This window comes from Leptonychotes weddellii, chromosome 1, assembly GCF_054177405.1.
Source record: "Leptonychotes weddellii isolate Sample4059 chromosome 1, ASM5417740v2, whole genome shotgun sequence".
NCBI classification, from domain to species: domain Eukaryota; kingdom Metazoa; phylum Chordata; class Mammalia; order Carnivora; family Phocidae; genus Leptonychotes; species Leptonychotes weddellii.
This window is the reverse complement of record NC_138369.1, coordinates 128,915,733-128,931,659: the sequence shown is the minus strand read 5'-3', so window position 1 is coordinate 128,931,659 and position 15,927 is coordinate 128,915,733. Positions and strand designations below refer to the sequence as shown.

At 56.9% G+C, this 15,927-nt stretch overlaps 1 protein-coding gene across 18 annotated transcripts in view; it reads right to left on the bottom strand.

Moving 5' to 3' along the window:
• Window positions 1–15,927, bottom strand: part of TNK2 (tyrosine kinase non receptor 2) — a 46,409-nt gene that overhangs the window by 7,933 nt on the left and 22,549 nt on the right. For 10 of the 18 annotated variants that reach the window (XM_081832214.1, XM_081832219.1, XM_081832218.1 and 7 more), the window contains exons 2-9: window positions 10,421–10,601; window positions 9,290–9,360; window positions 7,152–7,373; window positions 6,026–6,178; window positions 5,248–5,525; window positions 3,693–3,819; window positions 3,133–3,279; window positions 2,960–3,054 (exon numbers count right to left, since the gene is read on the bottom strand). In XM_081832214.1, the coding sequence (XP_081688340.1) occupies window positions 2,960–3,054; window positions 3,133–3,279; window positions 3,693–3,819; window positions 5,248–5,525; window positions 6,026–6,178; window positions 7,152–7,373; window positions 9,290–9,360; window positions 10,421–10,583 (1,256 nt within the window). In that variant the 5' untranslated portion in view covers window positions 10,584–10,601. Of the gene's footprint in view, window positions 1–2,959; window positions 3,055–3,132; window positions 3,280–3,692; window positions 3,820–5,247; window positions 5,526–6,025; window positions 6,179–7,151; window positions 7,374–9,289; window positions 9,361–10,420; window positions 10,602–14,337; window positions 14,731–15,927 lie in introns of those variants that run through there. The other 8 variants (XM_081832199.1, XM_081832221.1, XM_081832201.1 and 5 more) reach the window with 5 other exon arrangements.

Below are 15,927 nucleotides of genomic sequence, written 5' to 3'. Positions count from 1 at the left end.
GGGGAGGTGAGCTGGGAATGCAGGGCACGTGTAAGAGAGAGAGACACCCTCGGGAGTCACATCCCAAGCACACTCAGAAGCAGCGTCCTCCCGACGAGGCTCAAATGTAACTCCTGAGATGGCCGATGCCCTACTGCGCTGCCCACCTACCCCCTCTGAGGTTTGGTGGGACCTAGGTGTCAGCGGCTCAGAAAGGGAGGCCACCCTTCTCCCCCGGCCTGCCCTGGCCACACCCGCTCCCCCCACAAACAGACCAGAGTCCACAGCAACGGGAGGCTCAGGCCCACCATGGGCAGACACTGCGGCGCAGGCAGAAGTCCCTGCGGGAAGAGAAAAGGGCCCAGCACCTCCAGCATGAACTTCCTATTTCCTGCTGCCTGTCAGCATCCTGGGACAGGTAAGGAGTGGAGTGGCACCTGGGAAACCAAGGCCTGAGCTGAGAACTGCCTAAGGCTGCCCCTGCTCTATTTGGGACCAGCTTCTGGAAATTGCAGCCCCCCTGTCCCAGTCCTGGCCCAAGGTAGTCCAGTCCAGAAACGGCTGATAAATGTTGCTTAAACATTCTGCTCAAAACATGGCCCCACTCACTTCTCTCTGAGCGACCCAGGCAGCCCTGGTTTCGAGGGACAACCCGGGCCCCTGCTTCCCCCTCCCCTACCTGCCACCGGAAGCAGAGGCTCCGGGGACCAGGCCAGGCCAAGGCCCCAAGATGGATTTCAGAACCTGTCTCCCGTCTCTGGTTCTATAAAATCGGAACATGAAAGTGCTGCCGGCCATCCCAGCTTCCAAGCAAGGCCCCCCTGGAAAAGACCCATTCGTCATTTGTCCCTCCATCTCGACAGCACCTCACAAGCTCGACAGAACATCTGGGTGTCCACTCTCTGCCCAATGCCTGGCGCCCCGAGAAGCACGGAGCCAGGGACGAGGGGATCCCAGACTCGACCTGGAAACGAACACCAGCACCGCTTCCACAAGGGGAATCCACGGTTGACGGAGGAGCAGACATAGAGCAGAGAGCCAGGCTAAGAGACGGGGAAGCAGAGACCCACACGTACAAGCCCAGAACCCAGAAGGCACAGGTGAACAGAGAGCCCCTCCACCTGGAGACATGGAGACAGCCAAACAAACACAGAGACATTTGGGCACCAAGAAAACAAGGGGGCAGAGCGAAAGCACACAGCCCCACCCCCAAAGCCTCACCGGCCGTTGTGGCCTCCTGCCCCTCACCTCCCACCTCCTGAGCAGCTCCAGGAACCACCAGCAGGCACTGTGGTCCAAGTCGGCCGTGGCCCTGGAGGAGGAGCCCAGCGAGCCCACACTGGCAGGCAGCAGCAGGGCCTGGGACGCAAGGGTGGGGCAGGGCACGGCCACGGTGCCTCCCAAGAGGAGTGGCTCCCCCAGGGCCCCACCTGCTGCCCGCCTAGCTCTGGTGGTAACCCAGGGCACCAGCTCCAGAGACACACAGCCCAGAACACAAGGAGCAACTGAGTCACCCCCTGGGGAACACTGGGCCCCCACTGACAGCAAGGGATGGGGGGAAATAAAGATCCGAGGGCTATGGTGCACAAGAAGGGTCAGGTCCAAGGTCCTCGGGCTCCTGGAGGTGGGAATAGGTATAGGTCCAGACTTTTGACTTAAGGCCCTGCCATGCTCCCCCCCCCAGATAGGCCCTCACCCTAATCTTCCTATTTCCAAGAATGTTCCCCAGAGAGCCATGCCTATAGTCCCGTCTGGCCCCCAGCCCCAAACTCACAGACTATCTTCCTTCCTGACCCCTGTGCCTCGCTCCTCCTAGAAGCTTTCTGCTTTTCTGCACTAACTCCCCAAACCTCCACCCCCACAACTCATTGCTATGTCCTTTGTATTCTGGGCCCAAAGGCTAGGGGAGCCCTGGTCTGGGGAAGAGGTGCTGGGGCCACAATGAGGGCAGGTCATGTTCCTCCAGAACCACCCTGGGCTCCAAGGCCTACTCCATCACTCTGACTCAACCTAGAGCTCTCCTCTCTTACCAACCCCCATGAGGCAAAGGATTTAACTAAAAGCCCCAGACCCCCAAACCTGAGGCCCGGGTAGAAAGGGCTCTGTGGGAAGCGACCCCTGCCCCTATCCCTGCCTGGCTCTGAGTCACAGAAGCTGGGAGCACAGGGGATTTCCTCTGCCTTGCTCCTCTTCCTGGTCCTCCATGCTCACCCCCTACCCCAAAGGCACCTCAAGCCTGCCCTGCCCCAACCAGTTTCTCAGCCACCCTGGGGATCAGATAACAGAGGGTGGGGTGAGTGGTGGGTAGGGCCTCCTGGGCAGAAGGGCTTCAACAGGGGCTGCAGGAAGGAGACATGACTCAGGGCCTGGAGGCAGAGACAAGCATCCGAGGTGTCTGGCAGGGGGAGGGGTCAGGAACAGAGGGCCCTGGGAGAGGGACTGGGGGCGAAGGAGCCCAGGTGGGCAGCCCAGCAGAGAATGGAGGGGAGCCCCCGAGGGGGCAGTGGGGCTCAGTGGGAGGACAGAGGCTGCCAGGAAGATGGTGGGTTGCTCTGGGGTACTCATAGGCACCCAGGTGGGCAGTCAAGAGTCCCTGGAGGAGGAGGCGGGAAGGGAAGGGAGAGAAGATGAGAGGAATGTTCAGGAGCTCCAGAGTCCCTAGTCGTGGCCCTGAGGCCAAGCTGAGCCACTTCCTATGCCTCACCATATGGCAGCTTGGCTCTGACCCACACAGCCAGGGCCGGAGCCGAGTGGGAAAAGGGTAAAGGAGGTGGTGCTGGGCAGGGAAATTCCCTTGGAGCAGCGGCATCTGGTACTTAACCCCAGGCGCTCCAGAGTGAAGCCAGGCCCGTCCTCCCCTTACTGCACGGCCTGCGACGTCATGGGAACCCTGGAGGCAGAAGAGCGCTCAGCCAGCAGGCCTCTCCATCCCCACCCTGCACCCTTCAAGGCAGTGCAGGCGTGGCCCCGCGCTCCCTACCTTCCCTCGATGACGGTGATGACGTCGTTCATCTGGATGTGCAGTTTGTCTGGTTCCTCAAAGTCCTGAAGGGCCCGCATGTCCGTGGGCTGGGCCTGGGGGCAGAGACAGGTCCAGCCTGGGACTGACGCCTGCCTAGATACCCCAGCCCCGGGGCGCAGACGGGCCCTCACCTCCAGCAGGAAGTCCCGCAGGGCCACAAAGGTGGGCCTGTCCTCTGGCTTGTGGGCCCAGCACTGCACCATGACGTTGTAGACATCCTGGGGGCAGTCCTCCGGCCTCGGCAGACGCTCTCCCTCCTTGTCAATCTTATGCAGAATCTGGCGGTGGGGTGGTGCAGTTTGAGCACGAGCAGAGCACCCAGCTCTTCACTTCCCACCTTCCCTCCAGCCCATGGAACCACTGGAGCTGTGGGCCACCATGCCTGCACCCCAAAGAAAAGGTCTGTCTCCAGGAACCTATCCCCGGGCCTCTGACCTTTACCCCCTGGTTGGGGCCTCCGGGTAGGTGGCCATGGCAAGGAAAAGAATGAGAGCAAGCCCCAATCTGTCCCTCTCCTCACCACTGGGGGCCCCTCTCTCTGCTCAGCTATCTGAGCCGTCATGTGCGGACACAGGGCAAGGGGGATGGGGATCCTAGCAAGTAAGAGCCAGTTCTGACAGGGGCAGGTTGGGAGCCAGGAATCCAATCAACCCCCACCCGTCCTGTAGGGAGCACATCTCCAGCCCCTCACCTGACTGCCATTGAGGCCAATCCAGGGCTCCTGGCCATAGGTGAACATCTCCCACAGTGTGACCCCAAACATCCAGGTGTCACTGGCATGGGAGAAGGTGCGTGTCTTCAGGCTCTCAGGAGCACACCTGGCAGAAGCAGGGGTCAAACGGAAGGCCTCTCAGAGCATGCCCACCCACATCAGCCCAACGGACAGAAAACACTCACTCAACAACATGTTGTGAGCCTGTGGGCCAGGCTCAACAGTAGGTATTGGTGACACGTGTGAAGTGAACAGGGACAGGACTTACTGTGCGATGCACAGACTGGGAGAAAATCATCTATGCGCATGTCTTTATTCCCATGGAGGCTGGGTAGGACGAGGGTGAAGTCTGGTAGGTCAGGGAAGCAGTGGGGGCAGAGGTCAGAGGCTCCAGGAGTTGGTGAGGGAGAGGACAGGGGATAAAATCTCGGGCTGTTTTCTAATCGTGGTGGGAGGATGACAATTTCCGGATTTGGGGCAGGATCCTGGGACTTGGGTCATTTCAGCAGGAAGGCGTGGGTGGGAAATTTGGATAGGGCCTGGGGAAGAACCGAAATGGCTGGAAACAGTTACACCGGCTTCACCCAAATACCCCACACTCCCTCTGGGACTCCCTTTTGGGTGAGACAGAGAACCGCCACTGCAGTGAAGCCAGCAGGGGTATTCCCGGGGGTCTAAGGTGTGGAGTGACAGGGAAGCCGACCGAATGGAGAACCAGAGACTCTCTCCTGGGACTGGAAACCTGGCCCTGCCACTCAAAGGGGATGGGACCCAGGGACAGTCACTCAAGATCCCCAAGCCTCATGTTCTCATCTGTGAAACTCGAGTAACAATCATCTGCTCATCACACAGTGCTGTTGTAAGGGGACTTTATCATTTACCACCCAAACCAGGATGCTTGGGTATGAAGGGGGTGCTATTAATTGCTCCAGAATAACAGGCATAATCCGGAATGTGTGGTCACCCGACATATAAAATCAGTTATTAATTGGGGGGGTGCATCCTGGGTTAGAAGGATTTTCTGGCAAGAACTAGACCCATTCCTCGCACCCCAAAGCAAGGGACCACACTCCTTCCGGTATGTCCAGAACCAATGGACCACAATGGTCTCAGCACAGGAGAAACTCACACAGGGGCCAGGGTGGGGCCAGGTACCCCCTTAGCATTCAGGTGAATGTCCCTGGTCAGCCTGCCAGGCCCGGCATGGTCCAGCCCTGCCTGTGGCTAGCTCTACATGGAACATACTTGCCAACCAGTCTGCCTGGCTAACTGCTGATATTTCAGGAGCTTCCCATGGAGTCCTCTAGGAAGCCTTTCCAACCTCCCACAGCACGCATCCCTGTGCATTGCAGTATCCGGCACATGGGCCCAGAGAATTCCTAGATGGATGAGTGGATGAACTGCACACAAGGGCACCCCAGGCCCAGAAAAGACAAAGGCTATGTGGTGAGACTCTGAGGCCTGGGGCACGCAGGGACTGGGATGGGGCAGGATGGGGTCCAGGCCCTATGAGGCGGCAGCACCTGTCCCTCACCAGGCAAAGGGCACCTTGCGATGCTCTTGCATGACATAGTGGTCGTCATTCTGGGGTAGCGCACGCATCAACCCGAAGTCCCCAATCTTGACCAGGTCACGGGTGGCCAACAGCAGATTTCGGGCAGCCAGGTCACGGTGAATAAAGCGCTTGGACTCCAGGTAGCCCATGCCCTCAGCCACCTGCACAGCGTAGCGGCTCAGAGTACCCAGGAGGAAGTGGCCCTGGTGCTTTCGCAGCCGGTCCAACAGCGATCCAAGCGGTGCCAGCTCTGTCACCTGAGGCCATGGGGGAGGCAGAAGGGAGTAAATGTGGCTGAGCCCTGCCCCTCCCTCAGTGCCCCATGCTGGGCTCCCAGTCCCTCTCCTGAAGGCCTGAGCCATGCTCCATGCTCCTTCCTGGCCTGTACTCTGGGGACCTCTAGGACTTCTCCAGCTCCCCCAAGCCTCTCCCTCCAGGTAATATGGGAACGGAGGCCCAGAAAGAAGCAACCCACAGAGGCTCAGATTAGAAATTCTAAAAATGAAACTCTAAGGCCAGCCCCTCCTATGAGTACAACTCTCTGCCAATGAGCACAAACAAAATCCAAAGATGGACCTGGGCTCCAGCGGACATGGTACCAGGCTAGGCCCCTAGGAGCCACTCTGCCATATCAGTGAGGGACCAAAGCGTCCTTCATCAGAATGGAGGGACGAAGCACAGCATAGGCAGGAGGATGGGCAGATCTGGGGCCCCAGAGACCCTGCCTGAGCACCCGTCCGCCACCTGCAGCACTCACCATCTTCATGGGCGGCGTGAGCACCACACCATAGAGGCGAATGAGGTTGCGATGGTCAAGCGAGTGCATGGCGTTAACCTCCCGGATGAAGTCGTCCATGGCCTCAGGCTGGCTCAGCACATCAGGCTTCAGGCACTTCACAGCCACACTCACCTGCCCAGAGTGGGGATGGAAAGGAGTCAGGACAGGCCCCAGGCCCCAACACTTGGAGCCCACCTGCTCCTCCCTCCAACTCAGTCCAAACAGCCCTGTCTCGGGTCTGCTCATCTGGATAGGTGAGCACGTCACAGGGGCCTGTGGCCCGGCTGGAGTAGGGCAGCTTACTGACCTACCCTGGACCTCCCCTTCCTGGGACAACGCCCAGGTTAAATAGCAAACCTACAATAAGAGATGATCAGTGTGATGGGAGAATATTAAAATGTTGTCATAAAATGCAATACTAGAAATGTTTTCGGTGTGGAAGGAAAATGTTGTAAATAGAATGCCAAAAGGGGCACCTGGGTAGCTGGCTCAGATGGTTAAGCATCTGCCTTCGGCTCAGGTCATGATCTCCAGGTCCTGGGATCGAGCCCCACATCTGCTTTTCCCTCTCCCTCTGCCTCTCCACCCCCCACCCCCGCGTCTGCTCTCTCTCAAATGAATAAAGTCTTAAAAAAAAAAAAAAACATACATATATATATATATATATATATATATATATATACACTACATACATATATATAGCCAAAAAACGAACCTATGGTGAGAGAAATCAAAAGAGTGCTTCCCTTGGAGGAAGAGATACTCAGTGGAAGGGGCAAGAGGGAGCCTTCTGGGGTGCTGGGACTGTTCTCTATCATGACTGGGGCAGTGGTTACATAGGCCCATGCATACGTAAAAATTCACTAAGCTGAAATAACTCTGCTTCCTCTGAGCAGGGGGATTACAAACAATTGTTTTCTTATTTTTAAAAAATTTCCAGTTTTATGATAAGTAAATTTTTATAATTGAAAAAAAAAAGAAACAGACATGTCAAGTTAAAGCTGAGCGTGGAATCCGGAGCACGCCCCTTTCGACCTGTGCCCAGCCCCATTCACATCTTCGAGGCCTGTCCCTCCACCACACCCCACAGGACCCAGAAGCTCACCGTCTTCCCCGAGGGGGCGTCCCACTCGCCCCTGCGCACCACGCCAAAGGAGCCATCTCCTAGCTTCTCGAATAGGTGCAGGTCCTTCTCCCCAATGAGGCAGGTGAGGCTCTGCAGGGGCCCCTCCCCTGCCGGGCCCCCTGGGGTGGGTGAGGTCTTCCGGAAGGTGCTCTGAGAGTGATGAGGGGGGAACTCAGCCTCCAATCGTTTTCCACTGAACACCTGTTTGAAAGCAGCCAGGGGCCAGATGGAAGCCTCAGGCGCCGGAGCTGGTCACTCAGTCCTGCCCCACAGGATCCTCGGCTAGGCCTCCAGAGGTCCTGGCTTTGCCAAAGTGCCAAGGGGCAGCCTGGCTGGAGGCCCTCCCCTCCTCCAGACCACACCCTCAAATGGGAATCCACAGTCTCAGTGTGGCCTCGGGGTATGTGCCAGAAATGGACTGACAGGCATGTGGCTTGTGACTGCTGTGGCCCCACACCCAGCTGTGGGGTCAGGGAGAGCCCAAAGCCACTCCAGACCCATCTACTGCACCACTTGTCCCTCCCTGTCCCCCTACCCAACACAGTCTCCGGCCCCTAACCCGAGCAGATGGGCAGGAGCCCGAGGGGCCCTCCACAAACACCTCCCTTTCCATTTTTAGCCCTGGCCCCCTCTCTGGGTTGCCCATTTGGCGCTGTTTGTCTCCACCCTCCCTGGGGAGCTGACTGCCCTTCATCCTGCCAGGGGGAGAGGATAATTTGAGCCTGAGGTTGGACCGTGAATGTGTGTATGTGGCGGGAGGGGAGGGGGGGAGGCTAGCGCAGATGAAGCAAGGCCTTGCTGGGGAAGGGCCTGGGAAGACAGCTGGGCTTCTGGAGGGGTGCTGAGAGCTGAGAAAAGAAGGCTGGAGGGGACTCTGCAGCCTGGGCTATGGAGGGAAGGGGCCAAAGGTCAGGCCCTGAGTAGCAGAGTTGGCCCCGTCGATCTGACTTGGCCACCACGACTGGGGCATCCAAAGCCTTGGCCTCAGGCCACAGACTCTGTCCATTTGAGCCCCTGCCCCCCAAAGGTTGGCAGGGTCTTATCTGCATGGGGTAGGGGGTGTCTCCACTCTGAGGGCCTCTTCTAGCCACTGCTTTCCTCCCAGTAACTAAACTCCCTTATGTTTGCAAGCAGTGCTCTGCTAGCAAGGCCCTTCACAGCTTTTATCTCAAGGGACCTTCTCTACCACCCAGTGAGGTGAGCTGGACAAGTGCCACCAGCACTCTTGCTGAAGACCCTCAGGTCTAGAGAGGTTCACCGACCGACCTGAAGACCTGCTATGTGGTGGGTCCACGACCCCTGAATCCCGGCGCACTGCACAGCTCTTCCCTCCTGCCTTCATCCGCCCAATAAACCCAGCCTTCCCTAAAACCTGGGCAAGAGACCAGGACAGTGTCCCCAGAAAAGGCCACAGGCTCCCAAGAGACAGCCCCTTGGCCAGACCAGAGCCAGGAAATCTCTGCTGCCCAATCCTGGTCCAGCTGTTCTGCCCTGCCCACTCCCCTCACCCCCCACCCAGCCCTGAGGCCAGAAGCAGGGAGGGAAGGCCCTGGCTGGTTCACTTCCTCTCGCATTGTCTTCCAGACAATGGGCAAAGTTCCACTGAGTCAGAAAAGGGACTCACCACTCACAGACCTAAATTAGGGCAAAGGGAGAAGGGGGGCAGGCTGTGGGGAAGGAAGCTGTGAGCAGGGCCAGATGACCAGAGAAACCCCTGCAGACTGGGGAGGGTGGGGGAGGAGGGGAGCGAGGCAAAGATGTCCCGGGTCCAGACAGTCCCCACCACTCTGCCCTGGACACTGGCCCCAACAGTCAGAGCAAGGGCTCAGGTTACGGCGCACCTGTCAGCGAGCGCCTGTTCCACGCCCAGCACGACTGCACAGCGGGAGGGGATGGGAAGCCACCGCGGTGCACAGGCTACTCACGTGCCATCTCTGGTGGGGATGAGACACTTAGCCGGGCAGTTCTACAAGCACCCTGCCCAGGAAGACCCTGGAGGAGGGAGGTCTGGACCAGGTACAGATTACACCTGCCTGGGAATGGGGGAGTTTCCCAGGACTGACATCACAGGGAGGCCTGCGAGGCTGCCCACCCCATCTTGCACCTCGTCCACGCACCTTGCTCATCCAAGACTTGCGTTTGCACATGGCCTTTCTCCTCTTCACCGCCTCCCATAACCGCCGCTGGCCTGTGGGGAAGGAAGGGGTTCAAATGTTAAGGTAGCTCACATCCCCCAGAGAAGCTGCCTGCCTGCATGCTTCCTTGGTCACCCTGGGGTGGGTCCACTGTGAGGTACTGCCCAGCACAATGACACCAAGGAAACAGACCATTCCAACCCACCAGGGGCCACAGTTAACCAGACGGCACTCCACGTCTAGGCAGTGGTTCTTGAACTAGATGGAGGTGTTTAACCACCAAAATTGAACAGCAGTGGTCTTTTTCCAACTCTCAAGGGAAAAAAAAAAAAAAAAATCAAGGTAATGGGTAGAATTTGCCCAATTTTTTTTTCTCCCATAAAATTTTTTTATGTTCCTGACATCAGATACCAACTATCCAAGCCAAAACTAGCATATGTCGATGTCTAATTTAGCATGTTATTATTTAGCTATTTTAAGTTGAATGTACTAGTAAGTTTCTAATGCTCTACAAGGAATACCATGGCTTCTAGATGTTACAATCAGTACTTTTAGGATAAATACATAGGAAAAAAATGAGTTCAGCGGATACAGCAGATCTTGGTGCACGGGAAAGAGACAGAAGGAGCTCAGTTTACAGCAGATCTTTGAGAGACAGAGACAGATTAAGAGAAAATTAGCAAACCCTCTGAGGGTTTTTATCTTCTCGTGTTCATACGGGGCTCTCTGGACACTGGCCCTGGCGTTCAGAATGATGAACCGGGCCGACTCAATGCCACAATTACAGCAGAGGAGGAGATGGAGGAAATGCATCCTCCAAATGTCTGAACAAGCCAAAAGGGGTGTGTGTTTAATCCTGAGTATCCAGAGCTGGAAGACTTCATTCTCCTCCAACTCCAGGTCACCTTTCCGACCGCCAACTGTCCTCCTGCGCTCACGGCGTGCGGCATCTACTGATGCCCCCTACCCCACCTTGGGGGCTCCTGGGCAGGCCACGTCCTCCCACCCGATGGAATAAGGGGGAGGGCTCTTCCATGCAGTTGGCAGTCTTAATGACAGAGGAGGTAAATGGTCAGTGGGGAAGCAACCGGCAAGGCCAATGGCCCCACCTACCGGGTCGGCCCATGCCAATCTTCTCCAGGTCCTCATTCTTGACATACTCAAAGTGGGACAGGCGGGTCACGTTGAGGTCATCGCGGAGCCGCAGGAAGTACTGTTGCAGCTGCACCTCGGACAGCAGCTCCAGCAGCCAGCCCGTGCCCTCCTCCGGCTGCATGCTGCTGCCCCCCAGCCTCTGTGGGGAGGGAAGAACGGCTCAGGGACCAAGGCGTGCAGGGAGGTAGCAGGCGAGCCCACCCTGAGTGCCCTGGGCTCACCCACATCCTACTACGCTGCTTCAACGAAGGGCTCGAATCACCTTTTTGCTCCCCAAAACTGTACAGAATGCCCTGTACCCCTGTGCCCCTCTTCCCAGCAGCAACAAGGATGGAACTGGGACAGTTGCAATACAGCCCAAGCCCAGGCGTCGGGGTCTTAAGCCCAAACTTTGTAGTGACCGGAGATCAACCTCTCTGTTCTCAGAGCCACAAACCCTTTGAGAACCACAAAAACTACCGACTGTGTCTCCAGGAAAACAGACACATTCTTACTCATAAAGTTTGCATTAAAAAATTGGGGAGGAGTAGCAGGCTGGCTCAGTCCGTAGAACATGTGACTCTTGATCAGGGTTGTGAGTTGGAGCCCCACACTGGGTGTAAATATCACTTAAAAATAAAACATTTTTAGGGGCGCCGGGGTGGCTCAGTTGGTTAAGTGTCCAACTCTTGATCTCAGCTCAGGTCTTGATCTTAGGGTTGTGCGTTCAAGCCCCACACTGGGCTCCATGCTGGGTGTGGCACCTACTTAAAACAGATATATATTTTTAGTTGGGGGGTGGTGGTCCAGGGTCCCTTGAGACCCATCCATAGGTTCCCCAGACCTGATGGACTCCAGAGAAAGCACTGTGGACCAGATGAGCTCTAAGTTCCACCCAATACCTGACATCACCAGAGCCTCTCCCCCCAGATCCAAAGACCATCCCACAGGAGACCGCTCGAGTGCCGTCAGGACCACACGAGTGGAAGACAAAAGGGGCGCAGAGGCTGGGGTGGGCTTTTATTTTTTTTTAAAGATTTTATTTATTTATTTGATTGAGAGAGCACACACAAGCAGGGGGAGCGGCAGGCAGAGGGAGAGGGAGGAGCAGGCTTCCCGCCGAGCAGGGAGCCCAATGCAGGGCTCGATCCCATGACCTGAGCCCAAGAAAGACGCTTAACAACTGAGCCAGCCAGGCGCCCCTGGGGTGGGCTTTTAGATGCTGGCTCAAAGAGGCAGCCTTGCTTACCTCCCTCGACAGCTGTCACCGCAGACCGCTGCCCTGTGTTATTAAAGCTTTCAATTTTTTCAAGAAATGCTGGAAATCTGAATCTAGATGTGAAATCTCGCCATTAAAATTCTTTTTGAAAAGGTAATATATGCACATGATAAAATATTCAAAAGGCACACAGGAGCCATGAAGTCTCATTCCCTGCCCTATTGCAGAGCCCCCTAGCCCCCCATCCCAGAGCCAACTGCCATAAAGGACTTCTCCATATCCTTCCAGACTGTTTTTCCCCCCCACACAAACATTCACCCATCAAGCACACCATTCTGTTCCTTGTTTTCACTTAACATTCTCCTGACTTTTTTAATTATGTCAACCAATTCAAGTTTGAAATACACACACACACACACACACATTCTGTGCTGGCCAAGCAAAACACAAGTGCAGGCTATCATCAGCCAATGGGCCACCAGTGAGCGACCTCTGACCTACACTCTCTGCGGCCCAGAGAAAGAGGACACGGGGGCACCCCTGAAACGAAGCAGCCTGACCCGCTGGACCCGAACCCATCCTTGTCCAAGTCAGACACCTCAGAGCTGAGGGCAGACCCGCATTCAGTCCCCCACCAAAGAAGACCCACAAGAGGGAAGAGGCCAGCGACCCCTCAACGCCCCCCCCAACAAGTCAGAGGCAGTCTCGGCCCCCAGCTCTGATCACAGTGCGCACTCAGAGAAGCAGACTCTTGCAGCTCAGGCCTAGCATGCGCCTCCTGCCCTGACAGCTCCCAGCGGCCAGTGCCAGGACTTCAGACCTTCCCAGGCAGCTCAGGACAGTACAAAGAGTGACACACGGGAGTGGGAGGCCCTCAGTTCAAACCCTGGCTCCTCCACCAAGGCAGCTGGGCTACAGGGGGGGTTTCCAAATTTCAAGCTGTGACCCTTTACCCAGACGGTTCTCACGAGGGCTGTACGGCCCCCTAGGGGACATTCTTGGTTGTCATCATGTTGGGGGACCTCGAGTGGCATTTAGTGAGTGGCTGGGAGACAAGATCACAAGTTATCCTGTAATGTACAGAGCAATCTCGCCCACTGTCCCAAATCCCACACAACTTAGTTCATGCAGGTGAAAAACTGGTTTACAATCACCTGACCCTAGAACTGAATTCCATCTTACATATGAACAAAAAAGTATTTTGCAGTCTAGATACACAGTGAATCCTCCTAGAGTGGAACTAATACGTACACTGAGGGAAAACTGGCCTTTGTTTTGTTCAGAACTTACCAAAAGTTGTTTGCTAGTCCGAAAAACGTCACGGAAGGCAACCCACCTTTATGATTTCCAAACTCCCCTGTCAGTCAGCACTTGCAGGCGCTGCCTCCACGGTGGTTCTGCTGGAGGGCTCCGCACTGACTACTTCATGTCAGAACGTCCTGACATATCAGAATACCTGAAATGTTATCCTCACTTTCCTTTCATTTCCCCTTCATACTATAGGTGACATCATGTTGACTGACTATACACACACACGGTAAAAAGGACATATTTCTATTAATTTTATTTAAGAAGAACAATAAAAATAACACTAACACTTGATACTTACTATACGCCAGGCATGGTTCTAAGCATCTGGCTGTATTAACTCACTTATCCTCAACAAAACTATCTGTTCCGCACAAAGCAGTGTGGACATAAGAGGGCAGGACACTGCTGCTTTCCAGAAGGCGGCCCCAAGGGCGCACTGTGAAAATCACCGACCCAGGCCGGAGCTCTCGGCAGCCTGGTCATGCAGGGCCGGCCAGGACTTCCACCATCACGGCCCTGTCTCTAAGGCAAAGAGACCGCACCCCCTGCATGCCCTAAGATGTGCCTGCCAGTGGGGCAAAAGCAGTCCACAGACCCCCTCCCCTTCTTGACCAGTCTCCAAGTCTCAGGGCTCCAGGCTCCCCACTCCCACCCTGCTCTGGAGGCAGCGGCTCCTCAGAGCAGCTCAAAGCCATGCACCGGGTGGTCAGGACTGGGGGAGACACAGAGCCCTTCCCCTGAAGCTGCTCAGAAAGCACAGTCTGGCCTGTTTCTTTTCCCCAAGACAACAGCGAACAGATCTCCCTGCTCAGCTGGACACTCCCCTCCCCGCTCTCCAGCCCCAGGAACAGGCTTGCTCTGCGGAGGGGTGTGCAGGGAACTGGAAGAACACCGGGATCCCAGTGAGAAGCAAGCAATCAGGGTCTCAGTCTTGTCTCTACCGCCTGGCCCCGGGTGAGCCAGGACAAGCCCCCTCCCCTCTGCTAACTGCCCCTTCCACAGCAAGTTTCTTTGTCTGTGGAGCACAGGGAGGGTACTGCCCCGGCTTCTCCCCAACCCTGCTCACACTCTCCAGTTGTGGGTGTGCCTGGCCCCCGGCACACCCGCAGTCCCACACCTGTGTCTGACGCCTGACGTGGGGCTCTCCTGGCGTGCACACTTCCTGCGTACATTCTCCTAACACACTCACCAACCAGAATGCAGCAGCCGAGGGGAGAGGCCCCGAGCCCAGAACCCCTATCAAGCCCTCAGCCATTGCCAGTCCTGTACTCTGCCCCTCAGTGAACTGCTGGCTCTGGGGGGCTGGAGGGGGGGGTGCTGACCCAGTCCCCGGTCAGTCCTACCCACACCCCCAGCCCCCACTCACTGTGTATAGGCGTCGCCGTAGTCTGGCCAGGAGAGGGAAGGAGAGCTCTAGGCCAGGGAAGCGACGAGCCGCCGGCATCTCCACGGAGCTGGACCCCCTGACCAGGTCACTGGGGCTCTGGCCCAAGAAGTAGGAGGAGCAGGGGCTTTAGCTCCTGAATTCAAGGTTCTGCCCAGGATGGAAGCTGACCACAGGTCTGGCCCAGGAGTCCCCCAAATCCCACACCAGGGGTGGGAAATGGGGCAGAAAGAACAGGGTGGGCCCCCTTTCTCGGCTGCACAGCTGTTTCCACAGCTGGCTAGTCTGGCAGGAGCGGGTTAGCTCTTTTCCCGGCTGCAGCCCAGATCCTCTGTCCTGTTTCTCTGACTTCTCTTCAGTGCAGTGGTCACAGCTCAGCCCTACTCCCGGGCTCCCCCGCCTGACCGCCCTCCCTCCCTCCCTCCTCCCTCTCTCCCCAGCTGAGCAGCTCTGACACTGGCTGAAAAAGGACCTTTCTGAATCACTGCCAAGAGGGTGGCGGGAATGGGGGGACTCTTCCTCCCAGCCACCCGCGCTGGCCCCCCTGCCTCCCCATACACAAGGCCCCCTGTCTCTGGCTTCCACCCCAGCCCCCATAGTTGCAGACAACTCCTGGGATTTTAGGGTGGGGGTTATGTGAATCAAGCAGTAATGCACAAAGAGGGGCTACAGGCTCCCACATGGGCTTGTCTGGGGCTGTGGGGGCTAGAACACCGCCTGAGTTGGGGGCTTGGGCCCCGGACAGTCATTCCTGGGCCCTGTAGGCAGACCCTTCAGAGACCCTCCCCCATCACCAAGTCCAAGCCTTGGCTGGGCGTCTGCTGGCTCAGGCCCTAATGTGGCCCTGTTACCCTGGTGCCCGACGGAAATAGGAGGCCGGCAGCCTGCCAGAGTGGGGCAGTCCAGCCAAGAGCGAGGGGGGGCTGTGGGGGTGAGGAATCTCCACCCCCTCCCCTGGGGTTGCCTTGCACTGCCCACAACATCCAGCGTGCCTCCTCCCCCAGACCAGCTGGCTAAGATCCAAAACCCCCTCAAAATAAACAAATATGTCCCTAGACCCTGCTGGGATGCCCCCACCCCAGAGCAAGGATTCCAGACTATAGGATGTTTCTTGTATAGCACCTCCACGCACAGACAACAGCCTCAGCTAAAAGGAACTGGAGACACTCCATCAAGCCCCCATAGGCCCCCCATGTTCCTGCAGCTGACAAATGATCCCTCTGCCCCCCCTCAAGAGTGCCAGCTGCCCTTACACTCCCCTCACTACAGCCCCCAGACACACCTGACAGCTGCAGGAAGTCCTCGCAGTCTCCCTCAGCAACCCCCCCCCCAGCAGCCATGCCCAGGGAGCCCACTTCTTGTACACTGCTCTCTTGTCCCTATCCAGCTGGCTACTGGCTCTGGGAACCCCAGCCGGCTGATGGGGCAGGCAGCTGGGTGACAGTTTTGGGGAGTTAGCATCTTAGGCTCTCTTTCCAAGACCTCTCTTAGTACTCGACCTTCCTCGCAGGAAGGTTACCTGAAAGGTCAGCCATTTCCTGCTCTGACCCCATGGCGGGGGGGGGGGGGGGG